The following is a 22,184-nucleotide window of genomic DNA, read 5'->3' as shown; positions in this document are numbered from 1 at the left end:
GGGGGAGGGGGGGGAGTAGAAAGGGGGAGAGAGAGATAGAAAACATCCAGAAATCTATATACTTATGAAACTGTGATCTCCCTCTTCATCCCCAAAGAAAGCACCTAATTTAGGGCCCAGTTTTCACTGTCCATTTACTTAATGGAATTACTTTCCTACAAAGAGCAAATAGGACTTGTCCTTGAATGCCAGAAGGTTTTTGAACAGAAACAGAGCTTGTGTTAGTGAAGTCTACTCCTAACCTTGTGGATTACACAGCTTACTCGTACATCATACACAGATGCAGACTTGAGATCCAGGAGGCCTTACAACATCAAGGCAGTGTGTTGCAGTTTCAAGGGCTGCCTGCACAGGGTTAACTGCAGCAGCAATACCTGAGCTGGTAAACCCCTAACAGTAATGCTGACCCTGCATTACTCCTCTGGAATTGGTAGTCTCATATGGCACCAGGCACAGCTTCCATGTTTCTCTGCAAACAGCCTGTTTAGATACAGTTGGTCATGTTATCTCAGGCTCAGTCCTAGCCCACCAAGGCCCAAGCCAGCACACCAGGCGACGTGCAGCACCATGGGTGAGCACGCAGGGCAAGGACAGGTCCCATACCAACCTGGTGGTCTGGGAAGTGTAGCATGGAGGTAATCACATATATCTACAGCTGCCAGTTAGTCAGTTTAGACAGAGCACTTGCCGAGCACCTCAGTATCCCAGCTGGCAATCTGGAGAGCTTGCCAACATTGGTCTGCTCTGCATCCCTTCTCCTCCTCATAATACATTTCACACTTTATTACCTGAGGTTTTATTATCCAATGTATGCCCCCTGCCTCCCCAGTCTTCTTGTCTTTCCCTAGCCAGCAATACCTGGTAGCAGAGAGTAGCATCTGCTGCTTTTACAGAGAAACCACATATCCTGTTCCCACGATTAGCAACAGATCACACTGAGGCATCATCTTAAATATGCACTACATGCTGAATAGCTCTCAGTATATAAATGATTTTGGAGAAAGGTATGCTTTTGCTTCCTTTTCATATGCCATCTTGCTTTCAGCAGTTTGGCTAGCTTTAAAAAAATGAGAAAATAGAAATGAAAGAAAGGACAAGTGAACTACATCAAAGAGTTGTAGTTGCTCCCTGTCAAAGGCATCATCAAACTTTCACTATCTCTTACAGTACAAGAACAAAAAGACATCTCACAAAGCTAGCTTATAGCCAAATAAAGAAACAGTCCTTTACACATCAAGTAGAGGAACTGGAGATGCTTACCCTAGGCTGCTCAAAGCATTCACGAATCAATGGCAGTCTGGACAAATTATGGAAAAGAAATCCACCATGGTTTATTGAACGTAAAGATCCTATTTCTGAACCACAATTGCTGGGAAATAGGAAAGTATTTCTGGAAAGTAATGTTGTGTACTTGGTCTGCTATAATCAGCATTGGGACAGAGGAATCGTTGATCAGTCTCCACATTTATGTCTCTGTTTTCATGCAGGTATGGTTCTCTAACCAGCCCAGTGCTCTTCCCTGCTCAGGTGCAACTCAGAAAAGTTCCCATGCTGGACCAGGCATGAACAGTACCACAGAATCTTTGGAGCTTTTGCACACTAAAAATATAACGTCTCTACTGAGCATATGCAAAAGGAGTCTTACAACTTGGCCAAATTTGAGCACATATTCAGAGGAAAGAAGCACTATCCTGATAGAAAACCTATTTAAGAAATTTCAGTCTGCACTAATACTGAGAAGCAACAGCTTTTTAAAGAAAAGGTCACAACTTTTGCACATAACTAAATGCACAGACTAACATTTTCTTAGTAGCTAGTCATTCTTGGAAATAAACAAAGTGTTTTGTCTGAAATTTTTAAAGGTAAAATTATAATTCTGTCTGAGTCAGACACACAGTGAAGAAACTTATAGGTAAAATGGTTGAAGTTTGCCAGAAACATTTACAGCTGAAAGTAGGAGATTTTCACGGAAAGCGTCATATGCTTTTAAAAGTTGGCAGCTGAACCACACACGTCTGCACATACACCATCAACGTGCAAGACAAAGCACTATATTAAGCAGAAAGTACTACTATCCAAAACACTACTTCAGTCATATTTAGAATATCAAAAATGCATGAAACTTAAAATAATTCTCATTTATAATTGTAAAATGTAGCAGTTTACTATGCTTATCTTTAATTCTCCCTGATACTTAGCAAGTTATGTTTACAAACAATTTTATTCTAGGAAAAGACATCTTCTGCTTTGGGTTTTCAGAGTTAACTAGAAACCCAAACCTAAGAAAAAAATAGTTGAGGGCCATACCTGAAAGTCAGCATCCCGAAAACTAAAACTAAAGATAAGTGAATAAATGGAGATGCAGGGGCCAAAACATCTAAAGTTCAACACTTTATGTGAAATGAAGCAGCTCTCCTGATTTCATGGGTTATGTTCTTCACTCTCTGGCAAAAGACAAAGGAGATGAAAGGAACCAAACTGAATGGCTAGGTGAGCAAAACAGGAAAGAAGAGGAAAATCTGTTGTCTGAGCTGACCACCTTCTAGACTGGGAGAACTGCCTGTGCAAGGCAAAGTCAGGGCATTTAGTCTAAACCTGTGATGAAGCCTGTATTGAACACATTCCTTGTCAATACATCTGACTCTGTCTATCAGGACATTTCGATTTCACCCTTCATTTTGTTTCCAACTCTCTCTAGTGCAAGCACAATTCCTTACTGATCCCACAGACAAATACTCACTTTCCAGTTTCTGTGATGAAAATGGTAAAAGCATGTAACTAAGATCAGGGGTGAGAAAAGCTGTATCACAGAACCACACTCTTCCTCATTTCACGTTGTCCTGATACAGATGAAGGAATGCCCATCCCATCTTATTTCTTTCTATGGGTTAGGAAGAGGGAGAGCAGCTTTCACTGCTTCACTGTAGCTTTAGGATATGCACATCTGGAGGCATTAATTCGTGGTTGTTTCTAAATGATCACTACTGTACTGTGGGCCCCCAAACCTGAAAATATAGTTTGCTAAGTTCTGCATTTGATGTGCTTCAGCACCACGTCAAAAAACAAACAAACAAATGGAACGGAAAGAAACTAAAAACAAACCAAGAACTTCTCTAAGCTCAGTGTTTTATATATGTTTAATATGTTTTAATATGCTTATAATATTGCACTGACTACTCCCCAAAACCACCATTCAGGAAAAGAATAAAAGGATGAATGTACTTCACCAATAGTGCTTTGCTGAATCAGGGCAAAAAGTATCATATGCAGAATGTAAACAAACTCGAAAATTGTTTCCATACACCTTCTATTAACAATATTAAATAGTAAGTTTAAAAAGAGTAAGTGAGAAAATTCTTTGATTTAAAATACAATTTTATATTTTAAAATAAAAAGTGAATGTATGAAAATATTTACCAGGGATTTTTTTTTTTTTAAAAAAAAAAATTCTGAAGTGGGGTGAGCGTACATTGTAAATGTCACAGAAACAAAAATTGAAACAGTTCACTGTACATTCCTGGAAATAAACTTCAAAGCACATCTGGTTTACATTTAACTAGTTATGTCACTGGAAACACAATCTAAACCACAGAGCTTGTTGTAAAAATCTCAACTTTCACAGACTCTGAAAGCTTAAACAACTCCCCCACTCCCCACAACAAATTGATGAAAATTTTCAGTTGAACTACAAATGAAAACAGTGTACGTTTTGTTGTTTTTTTTCACAGTTACTGATGACATTTATACTAATTAAAATATACTAGTGAGTAATAAGTATTAGAGCATTTACAGAGCATAATATAAAGCTTCTGGCTACAGCAATCTTCTACAACTAGTGAACCTGTAACTCCAAACTGAATTTCTTAGTGTTTCTTTGAAAACAGAATTTGGACAAAAAGAGATGAATTTATTCCTCAAACTGCCAACCCACTCAACATTAGAAAAAATGTAATACATTTAATAGGTTTTATAGACACTTTTATGCCAAACCACTCCTGAATCTTTTTGTGCCTGATCAGCTAAATCTAAACTTCAATCTAACTAAAATATTCAAGATGGAGATGACAGATCCTTCATAACCTATGTGTGTGATTTCATGCATATAGTACTATGGAAAGAAAGTGAAAATCCTTCAGAATGTGCAACACAGACAATACAAAATTTAAATTATTTTAGGCTGGATTACACTAAAATAACTATGGCCAAAAAAACAAAGAAAAAGAAATTGTTCTCACAAAACTGGAGTTTTAGTAGTTAAACATTAGTGTTTGTTTCATTTTGTTTTTTAAATGAGAAAGTGAGAAAGTAGGATTTTCTTTCACATTAATAAAAAGTTCTATTATTTTATTCCCGCATTCATGCCCATTTATGCACTCATTCCTCCAAGTTCAGTATACATACAGGATTATGAAAAAGAGCCAAAGGATGCATAGGAACTGATATTTTATGAAAGAAATTGATCCTTAGATGAATAATAAAAAATGTATTGTGAACATTTCCATGTAAAAAAGAAACAAGAGATTAAATGCGTTAATTAACCTCTCCAAACTCAGCAAATCAAAAAGCCACCAAACAGAAACATGATCTGCTGTACTTACGTACCCTGAATGATCAACATAGGAATTCTCCTTTTACAATAGCATTGACTTTAATTTATATAACTACCTGCTCAAATAAGGTACGTTTGCATTTGCTGCCTACGGTGCAGGCTGGTTCAAGTTGTGAAATGTCTCACTACGTGTATTACTAGACAACTGTCACAAGCACTATACCATGCTAGTCTGAATAAATCATATGAGTTCCCTGTTCCTATTTTCAGACATGACCCATAAACGATTAATTTAAGGAATGTGCCTAGCTCCTTTAGATAAGATCCAAAAGCAATTTCATTTTTTCACATTTCTTATAAAAATGAGCTAAGATGCTATTAAGATGAGAGAGGCCTGCCATTTAGATTTCTACTAGAAGTTTCCACTAAACTCTATTTTATCTTAACTGTAATATGTTTTGACATTATGGTTTACCAGTTGGTATCATCTAGCAATATTTTCTAAAGAAGTCACCCACACTCCTCAGTGAACTATTAATTTAAATGAACCAGTGAATTAATTTCCACATCATAGGGACATAGTGAAGTCCCAGGTGTTATTCACTACATTGTGATCCCCAAAACCTGTGCTAGCACAAGAGAAAGCACACTGGAATGGTTACAAGGATGTCCAGAAGATAGAAAATCCCTTTGTATCCCTTTTTTTCCTATAGTTGTTGTGTCTCAATGCAATCACGAATCCACTTTTTTTTTTTTTTTTTTTTTTGACTTGATTTGATTTTTTTGGTTGATTAAGCCTCTCTATTACTATTTCTATGACCATTACTATTGCTACTTCTGTTAAAATATAAATTTAATTTTACATTTGAAAATCTGGATACACCATTTTGTCAATAATTGTGCTAGGTTATTTGCATTCTCCTATCTCATTCATCTATATTTTGGTCAGTGTTATGCTTTGAAGCAGATGATCTTTCCATCTTGTTAATTAACATCTTCTTTTGCAATACCGTTCTCTTTTTTTTCTGTGTAGGAGATTTGTTAAGAAACATGCACATGAAAAACACGTGATGATTGACTGAGATGTTTTTACACATAGAAATGCAACACTGAGACAGACTCTGAAAACAAAATCTCACCTGAACATTGTGAATAGATTCTAAGCATTAAGACAATTTAGCAGTGTGCTATAAATCAGTGGGGGTATAAGAGGCCTAACCTGAGCAAGTGCTACTAATTTGTAACATTTAAGGAGAGAAGGAATTCTAACTTTTAAAAGTGGCCTGTGAAACACACATGTACTGAAATATAAAGGACCATGATTCCTTTTGAACAGAAGAGGTGAAGAGGTGAATGATTTGATATTGCCAGAATTTAAACCATTTCATTAGATGTTTTGAGTGTAAACACATGTTCACTTTCCAAACAGTTGGAGACATTCAAAATGCTATTGCCCCCATGCTGCTTGCTTCCACTCCTTTGCTGAAAACTGGCAAAGAGCACATGGGCTTTCCTCACCCGCTTCAGCGTAAAATTAGCCTGTCCAGCATACACTGTGAATGAAATGGTTTAAGTTAACCTGACTGATCTTACACAGCAAGAATAGATTAAAGAGTGCTTCCACTTTCCATTCTGTATGTTTGCTTAGCTGTGCAGCAGTAACTTGTGGCTGATCGGTAATAACAAGCAGCTGAGGACAGTAATGCCTTCCACTGCTTCAGATAAATCTGGAAGATGATATTGGTTCATACAATAGATACTCCAAAAGGATTATAACTTCGCCATCACTCACTCAAACATAAGACTATTTTCCTATAAAAACTTGCTAATCTTAACAATACTGAGATTTATAGATTATGGAGCCAAATAAAAAACAATACAAAAAAACTAGTAAAATACGGCTGCTCTGAATACTAATTAAAAAAAGAGACAAAAGTTTCTATTTCAACTCCTCTTTTGCAGAGTCTTGTTTGAAACTGTTTTATAGCCAAAAATTCTCATTAAAACTTGCTAGACCTTACCAGAAAGGACAGCCTTCAGGAATCCTAGGTCCCAGAAACCAGGGGGAAAGGCTGGAGTAAGGAACGCGTACCCTTGATAGAAAAGGGTCAGGATGGGGAAAACATAAGGAAATGACCATTCATAAGGCCATGGTCTCTGATGGGCTGCACCTTCACGAGCTGAGGGTGCTGGCAGATGTCATTGTGAGGAGACCCTCTCTATAATCTTTGGTCAATCGTGGCAACTGGTGGAAGGGCCTGAAGACTGGAGGAAAGCAATTGTCACTCCTGTGTTCAAGAAGTCCAAGAAGGATGGTGGTGCAATTACCTAAAGTAACTAGGAAAATAAAACTAACGTTCACATTTTAAAGAAAATGTACAGCATTGAAGAGGTTTTCAGGGTAGGGCATAGCTTCATTACCTGAGAGTTCCCTAGGCTTCAATCTTAAATGCTATTGCGCTGGGCGAACCTGGTGTGCTGGCTCTAAGGAACACTACGGAGCATAGAGTGGAGTGGAGACACCATGGCTAGGCCCTGTGGCCAGGTGGGGACTCGATTGTTCTTGTGCACACTGAAACCGATAAACCGCACTTTTGCTACCCTGAGCCAACCTGTCATTTTTTGACAAATGCTATACTCTAGTGTACTTTTGCTCTTTATAATATCATTATAATACCAAAACACACCTCCATCCCAAAAGCTACCCGCCTCCAAGGTGTGACCACCCCTCACTGAGCATGCACTCTGAATTTCTCTGAGCCTATTACTTCAGAGACGGGAAAACTTTTCACCAATCATAACTAAGATATATGTGTGACTAGAGGCACTCAAGCTCCACCTAAAAGATAGAAAATAATATAAACTGGCCTAAGAGAGAGGGGATGTCAGGGAAGATACCACTGTCAGGGGAAATACCACCCCGAGGGAATATACCATCCCGAGGACTTCCTGACTCCTGGGATCAGTCGATGGGCTGAGCCTCTCTTCCCCCCCATTGGGACGCCTTTGGGTGAGATTTGAACACTTGATTATACTGTGTGTCTCCGCAGAAACTTAGAAATCTCTATAGCGTCTTTGTGCATTTTAACATGTTAATTTCCAGGCTGCTCACCTGTGTATTTCATGCATGCTAGCTTGCTTTTGCAGACAGTAACTATCGCCAGCAATCCGAACAACCTGTGTACCTGTTGTTGTAATAAATTGCACTTAACTGCATTGTTCCTAGCCGTGATAGTTCTCATTGAACGCAACTAGAGTAAGGACGGTTATACGTTACTGGTGAATCCGTGACCATGGTACTTCAGTGCTCTGAATCCAACCAGACCTATATCAGTTAATGTGTTACTGGTGAATCTGTGATTTTGATAGTTCAGTACCCTGAATCCGACTGGACCCGTAACAGTTAATAGGCTACACCCCTTAACGCGACAAGGAGGACCTGGGGAACTACAGACCAGTCAGCCTCACCTCGATCCCTGGAAAGGTGATGAAGCAGCTACTCCTGGAAACCATTTCCAGGAATGCGAAGGAGAAGAAAATCATCAGGACTCACAGATTCACCAAGGGGAAGTCATGCTTGACCAACCTGAGAAGCTTCTCTAAGGAAAAGACAAGCCTGATGGACGAGGAGGGAGCAGTGGATATTGTCTATCTGGACTTCAGAAAGGCTTTTGACACTGCCACCATAAGATCCTCACAGAGGAACTGTTGATGTATGGGCTGGATGGGCAGATGGTGAGGTAGATCAAAAACTGTCTGAATGATCAAGAGGTTGATGATTGATAAAGTCTAGTTGGAGGCCAGAAACTTGTGGTGTACCCGAGGGGTGAATGCTGTGTCCAATCCTGTTCAACAACTTCATTAATGATCTGGATGATGGGGTAGAGTGCACTCTCAGTAAATTCACAGATGATAAAGCACCACAAAGAGGATGAAGGGACTGAAGCACCTCTTCTATGAGGAGATGGCTGAGAGCTGGGACTATACAGCTTAGAGAAGAGAGGCCTCGGGGGAGATCTTATCAACGTGCATAAAACCTACCTAATATGAGGGTGCAAAGAGGAGGGAGCCAGGCTCTATTTGGTGGTGCCTTGTGGCAGGACAAGAGGTAACAGGCACCAAATGGAACACAGGAGGTTCCTCCTGCACATCAGGAAACAGTTTTTACTGTGCAGGTGACCAAGCACTGGCACAGGTTGCCAAGAGAATTTTGTGAAGGCTCTGTCCTCAGAGGTCTTCAAAAGCTCTCAAGACATGGTCATGGGCAACCTGCTCTGGGTGGTCTGAGTGGGGGAGATGGACAAGATCCCTTCCAATCCCAACCATTCTGTGATTCTGTGTTTAGTTTCTGCAGAATAACATTGTCATTGTTCTAGCATCTGTGTCCATTAGTAATATAGAAAAGCAATTTTGATTACAAAGTATGTACTGGAAAAAAAAAAAAAAAAAAAAAAAAAAAAGATGATTTTAGTTATCAACCACTAATATGCACATCCAGGAACTCTAACATCACATAAAACATCACAAACACCAGAGAGAACACAAAGAGGATTGTGTGATCAAAATTGATGTATTTCCCTAAATGATAAACTGTGTTTCCCCACTCTATGATCAAAGGCAAGCATACATTTGACTTTACTTCCACTTCAAAATATCTTGTCTAGAGAAAGGAAAATATTTTCATAGAACAATGAACTGACTACTTTGAAGAGAAATTCAGTAGCAAGACCCAACACTTTAAAAAACACTGCAGAGAAATTACAAGAGGAATGCAATGATTTATGCTGTATCTCAGTTCTTTCTTTTCATCTTGCTTTTGTCATCACTGAATCCTTTTTGATTATTTAGCTTCAAGGTTATATAATAAGCAATAAAATTATCACACTTGCAGATTTCTCACCTTCACATGTGTCAGTCTCGGTGCTGAACACATAACCCTTTGGACAAGTGCAGCTATAACTTCCAGGGGTGTTTCGACAGAGCCCATTATCACACAGCAGACCATTCACTGAACATTCATCAATGTCTGTAACAAGATGAGTTAATACCAATAAGAGCAAATGTCAAGAGACACCTTTGTCTCCCCAGCTAGTCCCTCTTGCTTTCTGTAGCAGCAATTAGGTTGCCAGATGTGCAGTTATTTACAATGACTAAGAAAAGAAAAATGCCAATTCTTGTTTTCAAAAATATTATTTCTAAAAATTGTATTTTCCTTTCAGTTTTTCAGTATCAGGCATTATAAACTGTTTATAGTTAGTCTTACATTGATAATTACATTTTCCTGGAATGCTCTTGGGAGCTTTGTCAACTGCATGACTATCACCACTACAACTTTACTATTTGGTTTGAAAACATTTTTTTTTTTTTTTTTTAATGTATGTAGAATGTAAATAAGGATGTGATAGATTACTATTCTAAATCCTCTTTTATGAGCAATAAAAACTGAATGTTATCCACGAAATTAATATATGTGTTAAAATCTAAATTTCACAGATGTATGGTTGACATCTTAAGAATGCATATACACACAATTTTTGGAAAAATAAAGGAACAAGACATCAAGCATACAGAACAAGAAAAACTCATCAATTAACTGAACTTCTTCTAGACTAACTAAATATTGCTAACACATAGCAATCAAACTTCATTTTAATATTATTTTTAAAAATAAAAAGTATAAAAAATAATAATTTAAATTACTTTCCTATAATCCCCATCACATGCCTCCAATGCTTAAATTTATAGAAAGATAAACCTGATGCTTTATCCTCCTTCAGGGTGTCTCCTAAATTTTCACTGCTTCATTTCCCAAACTTTAAGCTGTAGCTGAAATTGTTCCCTTCAATCAACTATCTTTTCTTAGAGAGTTTGTTATAAATAAAGAGAAATAATAAGAAATTATAATTACAATCTAAAGGCTACTGCTTTCACAAGTATATCAGATTTTTGAACCTATGTTTACAAATTCTGTTAAGATTCAGACAACAAAGTCTTAATTTCCCCAGATGATAAATCTGAAATTTAAGTTTTGTAGCCACAACGAAGCTCCTGAGCTACCTGTTCCTTAATCTAACCTCATCTAATTTTAACTACATAAAGAAGGATGGATTTGGAATTTGATGTTTTCAAGAACAATAGACTTCAGTTTTGAGCTTGTTGTCATACAATCCTCTAACCCAAATTAGCAGTGTGATCAATATGTTATTTCCTTAGGGTGTCACTGTTAAACTACAGATTTGGGCTGTCACCTATTGTGACACGCACCATGAAACAAAGAACAATGTAGCTCATGCACCAAAAACACTTGATGCTGACAGAAGTGCTAACTGCATTCTGTCTGATGAGGATTTTTATTTCTTGGCAGCTCTTAACCTGTATCAATTAAAACTTTTTCAGTCTTTATTTGAGTGTTCACTATTAAATTGCTTTGTGCAAAAACTCATTAACTAAGAATAAAAGCATCCTCACAGTGAATATGCTGCATTTTAATTTATAGAATTAAACAGACAAATATCTATGACAGCAGTTACATAATTGCATGTGTAACTAGACAGGTGATACCCCTTGCCATGAAATCAATTTGGAAAAGAATATTATGTGAAGCATTTGAAAACCAACCAACCTACCAAACGAACAAAACCTGTCCGTTATTTATTTTTTTTTTTTTCAGGATTGCATTTCTCGCCGAAAGGTCATATTTAGGGCCTTTAGAAAGGAACGAACTGCAAAATTCCTTAATGCAAGCAGATGAAAAGAAACTCTTTTACTACTTTATGTTTGCTTTGAATCAAAAGGTAGGAATGCTTGGTTTTAAAATTATATCACACTTAACACTCCAGGTTTTCCCTACCAAAAATGTTTGTTTTGTTGATTATACATGACCATGAATAACAAAATTAACTAGACAGAATGTTAAATGTATAATGTAGGTATCTTCTGCTGGGTATTGCCAAACACTTCCAGAAAAACTATATAGAAATTGCAATGACAGTCCGGTATAAATCTAAACCAAACTAAAAATGCCTTTAAATCTAAAAGTTTCTTAATTGAATTACTCCTGTGATTCTGGTGGTGACCTAAAAGAATTACTTTGAAAAACAAAAGACTATCTGTTACACTTCAGCCCACTGTCCAGGCAGGACTTGGGAAATTGTAAGTGTGGATCACAGCTTTCTTCTAAAAGCCAAGGCATTTCAGCAATGCATTCTATTGTATCTGTGTAACTCAGGGACAACAAAAATTCCTCCATACTACAAAAATTGTGTACACAGGCCACCAGGTATCATCCATTATGGTAATGATAGCCATCTGTTACATTTTATTAGGCAAAACTATGACCTTCAGCAACTGGCAATTTATCATCCAGCCTTGAAAATGACATACTTTAGATTCTCTTGTACAATAAAATATAACACAAACTGATCCATACTTTTGAGAAAAATAATTAATAATCTACAACAACATCTCCTGCCTACACATCACAGACAAATACCATTAAAAAAAAACAACGTCAAATAACAGAAAAAGATACCAGTAAAAACACTGGCTATGCAGTTGCTGAGAAAAATGGACTCAATAGAGATTTATAGTGTTTTTATTGTAGCTGTAAAAAGTAGATGTCTTCCTTGTAATCTAAGTTCTACCAATTCAAATTATCATCAGTGTAGTGATTAATTATTCAACAGTGATAAACAAATAGAGCAACTTACCCACACAGTTCCTTCCAGAAGGATCAGGCTCATAGCCACTGTTACAGTTACAACGATAGCTGCCACGTAAGTTTTCACAAATTCCATTGGAGCAAATGTCAGGATCCAATGCGCACTCATTAATATCTGTATTAACATAAGACAGAAAACAACCAGACACTGAAACGTGTGAAAAACCTGAGCTATAGACATGAACATCAAACTGGAGGGAGCATCTGACTTGGTGGAGGTTGGGGCTCTCATTCAAAGCAAGGATATGGCAAGGATGCAGCCAGACGGCTGAACAAAGTGATTAGTCCTGTCTATTTGACACTAGGGAGGACAAACGTGGGATACTTAGTTCAATTTGAGGCCACCCGATCCAATAAAGATATACCAAGGGACTGGAGAGTATCCAGGAAACGGTTGCAAAGTCTATTAGAAGGGTGGAGCGCATGACGCATGAAAGAGGCTGAGGGAAATGGGTTTGTTTAGCCAGCAAGAGGGAAGATGACAGGGAGATATGATAACAGTTCTCTGATAATTAATGGATGGTTCCAGAGGAGATGAAGCAAGATTCTTCTCAGAGTTACAGAATAAAAAGGCAAGGGACAACAATCTTACGATTTACTATTGGGGAAATTCTAACTGAACTCTAGGGAAAAATTTATTCCCCATGAGAGTGGTTAAACATTAGAGCAAGCTGCCCGGAGAGGCTGTGGGAACTCCATCCTTGGAAATCTGCCAAACACAACTGGGCGAGTCCTTGAGAAACCTGATTCAACTTTGAAGTTAGACCTGCTTGGAGCAGAAGGTTAGATTGGATGACCTCCAGGCATCCTTTCCAACCTAAATCAATAGAATGACTATGTGTTTGTAAGAATACCTTGATGCAAAATATCTAGCCTGTGCACTTAGTGCCTGTGGTTTAAGGATACAGGTAAGACATTATAATTTATTAGGTGATACAAATACCTTTCCTAGTACAGGGCTAGTGCATACGTCAATACCACAGCATATCCAGTCTTACAGAAATTATAGTATTCATTGGAAATTTAAAATTTCTCTTGGATGGACAGAATAAGATGATGAATGAGATATATTCCCTAAATGTACAGTTGCATATAGAATTTCTGCTGTAGTTGGAAAATTCCAGAATATTCATATGAGCTATAAGAACAGGAACAGACTATTTTTAATATTTTTTGCCTCTGCGGAAAAGAGTTTTTTCAATATTAAGTTATTTCTTCCCATACGGTAAGCCCATTACTTTAAATAGTTCCCTTTCCAAACACTGGAAAGAACAGTAGGGGTGCTGGCCTAGCTGTGACTTCATAAAAAGCTTGTTTTATACTTGCACTGTTCAACTTTTTATAAAGGTCATTCCCTCTTCAACCATAGTGTAGTTTAGATCAGGATATTCTCCATGATTTACATATACTCAGAAATATTTTTTGAAAAAATATGCTATCCCTGGATTAAACTGAAAGCTACGAGACATCTGAAATTTTCATACGAAAATATGAATTACTGTAATATTTCAGCTGCATGTATTCTTTTAAGCATAACGTTTTCTGTAGTTTACTGGGCTTGTTTGTATCTTGTGGGAGAAAAAAACAAAACAAAACAAAACAAAAACTCATGACTCTGTCTCTTTGTATCAGGTTGATAACAGTATCATAGAATATCCTGAGTTGGAAGCAACCCACCGGAATGATTGTCTCCAACTCCTCAAAGTAAACAATTTGAGATTATCCAAATCCTCCTTTTTCTTTTTATATTGAACCCAACAGCAAGATTTCTGTCCTCACCTTTGTCCACATTCCTCTCATACAAATAAATTAAGGTACTGGGCTTCTTAATCACAAGCTAAATATGAGGAGTAGGTATGTGGTGATGCAGTTTAATTAACAAGCTACGAATCAACTGAAGGTAAAATTTATATGTCAAGACCTTTACTGCTAAAATGTATTATACTCACTCTTGATAATGAGAAAGAATGAGGACAAATATACAGTTTTATCAGCGATTGGTTGGAGGATCAGTGTATCTCTCCTTTATGAAACAGAACTGGCAAACATGCTCCCTTGGCATAAATGGTGGTAGGAGCAACAGCAAGAAAATCGCCTGTAAGGTTGCTATGCAAGACATACAGAAAATGCTACAGTTTTCTTTAGAAACATAAACAAAGAGGGATTTAATTAGACATGGAATCCCAAAGATTATAGTCTATCCTGCAGTTGGTAGAGTCCATAATTAGTTTTATATTTTCAGTGAGAAATTAGATTTTTTCCATGTATCCAAAAGAGTGTATAACCTCCCTACATGCAAATTCTCACAGTAAGATGCTATTTGTACAACAGCATTATGGTATACTGCCATTATTTCTCCATGAGATTTAGAGACTCTCCTAATGGACTTTGCAGAATTCACTGAAAAGAAAACCGAGGGAATGTACAAACTCTGTGGATTTCACATTATTTTTAAGTCTGGCAAGACGTTAAAGAAATGAGCTCATAGAAAAGACAGAACTATGCATGTGCCCTTACTGTACTGAACAGAAACAGTATTTCCTCTAATGTAGTACTGTTTTTAGAAGTTATGTATGCTGTTACTAGGTATAAGGATCCAAGGTTAATTTAATTATTCTACTTTAATAATGAAAATATGAAAAGCAAAATATTAGTCTTGAGGCAAAAATACCCAAAACCTAACGTTACAGAAAGATCTACTTCTGAGCATATCTTTATTTTACCTTCAAATGTATACATTAAATAAAATGTACAACATACCTCGTCCATCCACAGTAATACCTATGCCACTGCTACACAGGCCATGGAATTCAGCTACTCAATTGAAGCAAGAGATGTCAGAAATAAAAATAAAATGTTATTTGCAGTGTTTTACCATCTTTAATCCTCAAAATAAATTTTCTACAATATAAGTAACAAAATGCCAATGTTCACAGGAAATAACTATCTATATATGTTAGCTAAACATATTTTGTTACATTCCACCCTGAACTTTGCCATATATACAAAAATGAAATTTGATAATAAGAATGAAACATTTAAGCTACTTCATTTTAGTCTTGAAAATACTGTCTCCTTCAGCTATTGCTTTCAACCATAATACCAGTATTTCTTCATTTCTTCTAAAATCTCTGCTGTCTCAGAAAACAACAGTGAATGGGTCTACTATCCAAGATCCATCATCTCAATTCTGTTCTAAAGAGCTTTTCTTTTAATCAGTCTCCAAGTGTGTTTGGAGAACTGATTCCTATAAAATACGTATTTCTCAAATGAATATGAGATGCACTTTTAAACTAGATTTAACTATGAAATGTACAGATTTATCAGAGATGGCTGCTTATTCTCTTTAAAGCATCGTTAAATTCAGGAACCCAGATTCATTCATAGCATACTCATGTTCCTTCATCTTGAATTTTGTCACAGTCTAGCCAGCTCTGAAAGGAGGTTTGCCTCAGATGTTACAGTATGTAAAAACACAAACACCTGACACAGAATACCAAACAGTTTGTTTTTCTTTAGAGAAGAAACCATTTTCAGTGTACATTTCTATTAAGTACACTATTCATTTCTCTCAAATACATGAAATAAATGAGCAAACCAAACTGGAAAAGTATTTATTTTTTATTTTTTTAAAACGTGAAAATTTACCTGAATTTTTAGCAGGGCAGGGATGACATGGCTCTCCAAAACCATAGTCAGGATTGGCACAGCAACATTCAGACTTCGTTACAGCACCAGGGAAAGGACGAACACATGCTCCCTTTTTGATGCCTCCATAGCATGTGCTACGCATGTGAGTATCTAAGAAAGGGCAAGCAAAAAAATAATTTATTTCCTTAGGCTCTAAGTGAAATGGAAGTATATTATCTATGGAAGGCATCTGGGGGTGCTGGTGACAGTAGGCTCAGCATGTGCCAGGCATTTTGGGATGCATTAAACACAGAATAGCCAGCCAGTCAAAAGAAGTGATTCTTCCACTGTATTTATTATTGGTGCAGCCTCACCTTCAGTATCATGTGCAGTTCTGGGCTCCACAACAGAAAAAGGATGTAAAGGTACTTGTAAACAACCAGAAAAGGGGCAACAAATTTGTAAAAAGGTCTGAAAGGCATGTCCTAGGAGGAGAGGATGAGGACACTTGGGCTGTACAGTCTGGAAAAAAAGGAGGCCAACAGGTGACCTCATGGCTTTCTGCAACTTCCTCAGGAGGGGAAGGGCAGAAGGCCTCTGGCTCCCTGGGAACCAATGATAGGATGGGTGGGGAATGATGCCAGGGGGATATTAGGACAGATTTATTTACTGGTCAAAACTGGAACAGGCTTCCTAGTGAGATGGTTGACGCCCCCATGGCTGTCTGTGCTCAAGAGGCATTAGAATAGTGCTGTTAATAACATGCTTTAACTTTTGGGTAGCCCTGAAGTGCTCAGGCAATTGAATTCGATGATCTTTGTAGGTCCCGTCCAATTGAAATAGTCAATTCTAGTCTATCTCAATCAGAGCTAAAAAATTTTTTCTACAAAATGGTTACACTGCCTACAGCTGCATTGCTCTGATACAATAATGTCTGATGGCATCAAGACCAATTCTCAAAACAGTTCTTCGAGTATTCTCCAGAGCACTTTAAAACCACCTAAATTACCTAGTTAGTTGTGAGCTAATTTAGAACTCCATAGGACCAAATAAAGATGACCTCCACATGAGAGCAGCTTTATCTATCAACACCTATCTCAATAAAAAACACAGAATAGTCTTTAATCATCATGTCATGCCTCAACATTCCCACTGAGAAGGACTGCAACCATAACCCGGTGACACAGATCTTGTATTTATTTTTGGAATGGTTTCTCATGTAGGAATCTCACCAGCAGCCTGGGGCTGGTAACTTGGGAGGCTACCTATTTCCAATAGAGCATAGCCTCTTACTGTACGTATAAACTGTGAACAGAAATGCTGTTTCAGCAGATTGTTCAGACCATCACATATATGAGATTGGTAGTCTTAATAGGATTACACATAATCTGGCACCAGTGTTGGATAAACTTTAGGATATCAGAGGTAACTACCTGGCTAGCACAAGTGACTGGGCAATTCCCACACATGGTTAAAGGATGTGAGGAAGCAGCACTATTTCCTTGAGTAAGAGAATTTACAGGAGGTTTGTGATTAAAAAGTCACTATGGAAATTAGTTCCAGCTCTGGGGAGAGGGCTGGAAATGATGGCTGCGACATACCACCACTCACTATAGAAAGAAAAGAGAAAATACCCTGAAGGTCTCCAAACTTGAAAATAATGCCATAAAAGACAGAAGAAAAAATATACAGGACAATCATACAGCTATAGGACTCTCTTCACCACGTGCGCATTGTCAGTCGTCCAGCTGATTTATTCATGTAAATCGTGACTGAACCCTGAAGAGCAATAAGATGCCTTGGCAGTCCTTCAGCCTGACTTTACAGGTATAACCAACTTCTGCTGTGCTATACTCAACCAAGAACTGTAAGAATGTCTTTTAGACTGCTTTTTGTATATTTTGTTTCTGTTGTTGGTTGGAAGGTTGTTTTTGTTTTTGTCATTTCAGGGTTAGATGGCTTTTGCGTATATATACATTTGCATATAGGATAATATTGTCTATCCTCCAGCAAGAGCGTGAGTGGACAGTCCATCTGAATGTGTAGCTGAAAACTGCAGGATACAGACAGAATAAATAGCATTTAGTTTTGATCCCTATATCTCTATAAACCTTTGCTAGAACTACATAAATACCCTTTGTTTCAGGTATCTACAGACTAGGCCAGACTAGGTCTTAATTATATTCTCTGTTGATCTCCCAGTAAAACTACAATACATCATGGTCTGGACATGAGTCTGGATGCACTTAAACTGAAGAGGATCTGGGGGAATCCAGATAGATGTCTGCTTAAATGTGTCCCCAGAACAACAAAGAAAAGTTACATGAAAGTAGATGTTGAATATCCAGAGCCAATTCCAATAAGAACTGGCAATTCTTTACGTGTTCTGCCTGCTCTTTGACTGCTGTAAACTGACTCCTACAAAAAGGCATAGCCTGTACATAAATGTTTTCTCTTGCTTTTGGTCTCCCATGGAACATACAGTTCTGGAGCACAGCTAAATGTGGCCCAGATTCCAGGACTTATTTCTTGCCAAGAGTCTAGGTGAAGCCAGTACAATTTGCTTACACTTGACAGCAGGAAAAGATTTTTATGCTTGACAATGATAAGTGGTGTTGCACAAGAAAAGCTGCTTATGTACTCCGCAGAATAATTAGCTTCATCAACACTTTCCTTGCACCTCTAAAAAGTCTAGATGCCATACCACCATGCTCTGCCTCGAATAAAGGAGTTATTGTCCTCTCACAGAATAGAAGCTTTTCTCCTAGTTATGTGTCCGGTAGAGATTGAAGAAGCAATTTGAATGGTAGGAAATGGCACCAACAGAAAATTGCAGGGGGAAAAAAGATTGGTAAGTGTGGAAGAAATACCTAATAGGAAGGTCTTTAAAGATGTGAAGGTGGGAAGAAACTGGAGGAAGCTAGAGATGTACTGAACGACTCCCCTGCCCTGAATGACTGCCCACTTGCAGGGAGCAAGTGTTCTTTCACGTAACACAATGTTTTTAAAGAAGTGCAGGGAACCTGTGGAGGACTGCCTCACTAATTATATGAAAACAATTTTATCTACACAGCCAGTGATTCACAAAGCCTGTGCAAGAGAAAGAAGCAAGTTTATACCTCATGAACCTAAACAGCAATGCTATGTCAGAAAGAATATCCTCCCAAGTTTGTTTGTCTCATGCTGAGAGTGAGGATGAGGACAGCCACTGCCGTGTCTGTTGCTTCACCAAACTCAAGTTCCCCATGTTACAAAAGTTCTGATCTTGAACCTTATTGATGTACCTATGCTGCTCCCAAAGTATAGTTTTATCAACCTTGGGCTACTAATTTCAGAATGTTGGTGTCCTGATTCCGGCTGGGACAGAGTTACTTTTCTTCCTAGCAGCTGTGTTTTGGATTTAGGATAAGAATAATGCTGATAACACACTGATATTGTAGTTGTTGCTGAACAGTGTTTACATAGTCAAGGATTTTTCAGCTTCACTCTGCCAGTGGAAAGGCTGGGGGTGCACAAGAAGCTGGGAGGGGACACAACCAGGACAGCTGGCCTAGATTGGCCAAAGGGATATTTCATACTATTTGGTATCATGCTGAACAGTAAAACTTTGAGGGAGTTGGCTGGGGACTAGTGGGGGATGCTGCTCAGGGACTGGCTGGGCATCAGTCAATGGGCGGTGAGCAATTGGATTGTGCATTGCTTGTTTTGTTTATTCCTTTATCATTATTATTATTTTCCCTTCCTTTTCTGTTCTATTAAACCATCTTTATCTCAGCACATGAGCTTTTACCTTTTTTTTTTTTTTTTTTTTTTCTGACTCTTGCCCCCATCCCACTAGGGTGGGGTAGTGAGTGAATGGTAAGATGTGGTGCTTAGCTGCCTGCTAAGCTAAACCAGAACAATTCTTTTGGTGCCCTATAGTGGGCATTAAGGGTTAACATAATGACAACTTTGACCTGAGTTATGTTAAAAAATATAGTTATAAGCATTATATCAGTTTAATAGTTTCTGGTCACAATTTTTAACTTTTTGCTGTTGGAATTATGTTTGTTCTCAGAGTTGTGTTGTGTAACACCTTACTCACTAGACGTGTTCCCTGGCATGCTGTTTATCATCTCTGGGGCCTTGCTTAAGGATATCATTTTGTTGTACTGCATAACACTGGTTTACGATATGATAAAATTACCAGTAGTGATACTAATCTTTCATTTGTACTCAACATGCCCCAGTAACAGTCTTCTGCATACACAAGACAAAGCAATGGATATGAAAGTCAGCTCATTTAGTAAGAAAGGAAACTCCTACTAAGAAGGGGGAGTGGGAAAGGGATGATGCAGGCTACCCCAAAGCAGGACCACCACGAGAACATGGGGAGGAAGAGGCAGATCCCATAAATGAACACCCAATCCCTATCCTTAGGTGAGCTGTGAGGTATGCAAAAATATTTCAGCCATTATCCAAAAGAGCACAGTATCATCTGGATGCTCTGATGCTGGGATAACGGGGCCAGTAGCCAGCAATTAGTGGGCAAAGAAGCCAAGCAGCTGGAATCCCTCTCTAGGGAAGGGGACATTGACAAAGCAACTGGAAAGAGGGACAGTTTTTTTTGTTGTTGTTTTTTGTTTGTTTGTTTGTTTTGTTTTGTGTTTTTGTTTGTTTGTTTGTTTTTTCATGCCCTGGCTCAGAGCCTAGCATTGGTTTAACTATACGCTTGTTTCTGAGCTTTCATTACACAGTTTTCTGGAGGATGGCATTTCTAGACTCAAATTTTGTGATGAACTATTTCAACACCTGCAGATGTGACCACTACATTTGTGGCCAGGGTCTGTTGGACCAGTGGTTGACCTATTCTCAGTGAAAGTCACTGCAACCATCCAAATGTCTGAGAAGGCCAAATCACGCGGTGCTCATAAGCAACACTTTGGGGCATGGTTCTGCAAAATACCTAAACAGACTGAAATAAAACTTAGCTACTTTGCCCAGGATGGCTACAGCTGTGGGCAGAGATGTGAAATGCAGACTGAATCATAACAAAAAAGACCTCAGTAAAGAACAAACAATGCTGCACAAAGCTACAGCCATAGGTCACTGCAGGTTCTGAGATGATACACATATACACAGAGCCAGCTGAGATATCTGAGCATGAAGTTGCAGTTAGAAGAATAGCCAAACCTGTATTGCCTGCAAATATTACTTCAGCTATGAGAAGTTATCTAACTGTTCCTTTTCCAAGCATTTGTTCTCTAATTTTTTTTTCTCAAACTTGTATAATATTTTGTAGTTGAGTCTGCCATACTTATTAATATTAAATAAAAAAGCACTTTATTCTCTGAATCCCACTAGAATCAGTGTTACTATTCATAAGTAAAATACTGATTAAAGTAAAAATGAGAGTACTGAACTGTACACCCTTATTTATTTATTAATTTTGGTAATTGGCTGGAACATTTGTGGTACTAGTGTTAAAAGGAAATTGCACGTAACTTACTAATTTTCAGACTATGAATACTCTTAGCATGAATATTTTTCTAGCCACCAGAATGTCTGAAAAGTATTATTATCATGTATGACAGAATAACCAGAGAATTCCTGCAGCTAACACAGCATATGTAAATATATATACACATGCACAAAATTCTGAACAACAGATTGGGTCTGAAATTCTATACTAAAGGTCATGTATAAGGACATTTTTGTTAGGCATTGTTTGAAATTTCATATTTTACTTTATGCCTGGAATAATAACATCATCATCCTTTTAAAATGAATTTTCCAAATAAATCACAATTCTGCCTTGGGATTTTTGTCATATTACGGATATTTCCTGTTGAAAAATTTAAGCATTTATGGTAAACCTTAAGGATATGTCACATGTGGAATTGAACATTTTAAAATAAAAAGTTTTGTTCACAGGTGATACCCAACTTGTGAAGCCTTCAGCTGCTAGGACTGTGGCAGCTTTAGGTAAATGGGAACACAGAAAATTCAGCACTGACTTGATTCTTTGCAGCTGTATCACTGACAAGGGTGAAGATGAGGCCAACTTGGACCACAAAAAAAGGTACTGAACAGCTTGTACTTAAATCTGGTTTTGCTGTTGTGCCACTAAGCAGTGAAATTCATATATTAAAAACAGCACACCAAGCCTTTTCTCATTGTTTTATATTTTCACTGCTTTTCTCCAAACATTTAATAAACTAGAAGAAAAAAAAACAACTTGGATAGAGAAGAATCCTTGCATTTGTTGGCTCAACCTTTTTAGTATGCTAAAATGTACAAAATTCT

General features: G+C 37.8%; 1 protein-coding gene across 1 annotated transcript in view; it reads right to left on the bottom strand.

Moving 5' to 3' along the window:
* FBN2 (fibrillin 2) overlaps window positions 1-22,184 on the bottom strand; it is a 177,018-nt gene that overhangs the window by 74,409 nt on the left and 80,425 nt on the right. Inside the window, exons 16-19 of the mRNA XM_035309941.1 lie at window positions 15,918-16,070; window positions 15,030-15,083; window positions 12,259-12,384; window positions 9,450-9,575 (exon numbers count right to left, since the gene is read on the bottom strand). Of these exons, the coding sequence (XP_035165832.1) occupies window positions 9,450-9,575; window positions 12,259-12,384; window positions 15,030-15,083; window positions 15,918-16,070 (459 nt within the window). The remainder of the gene's footprint in view (window positions 1-9,449; window positions 9,576-12,258; window positions 12,385-15,029; window positions 15,084-15,917; window positions 16,071-22,184) is intronic.

This window comes from Oxyura jamaicensis, chromosome Z (assembly GCF_011077185.1).
Source record: "Oxyura jamaicensis isolate SHBP4307 breed ruddy duck chromosome Z, BPBGC_Ojam_1.0, whole genome shotgun sequence".
In the NCBI taxonomy this organism is placed as follows: Eukaryota; Metazoa; Chordata; class Aves; order Anseriformes; family Anatidae; genus Oxyura; species Oxyura jamaicensis.
The sequence above is the reverse complement of the archived record's forward strand: the minus strand, read 5'-3'. Positions and strand labels throughout refer to the sequence as shown.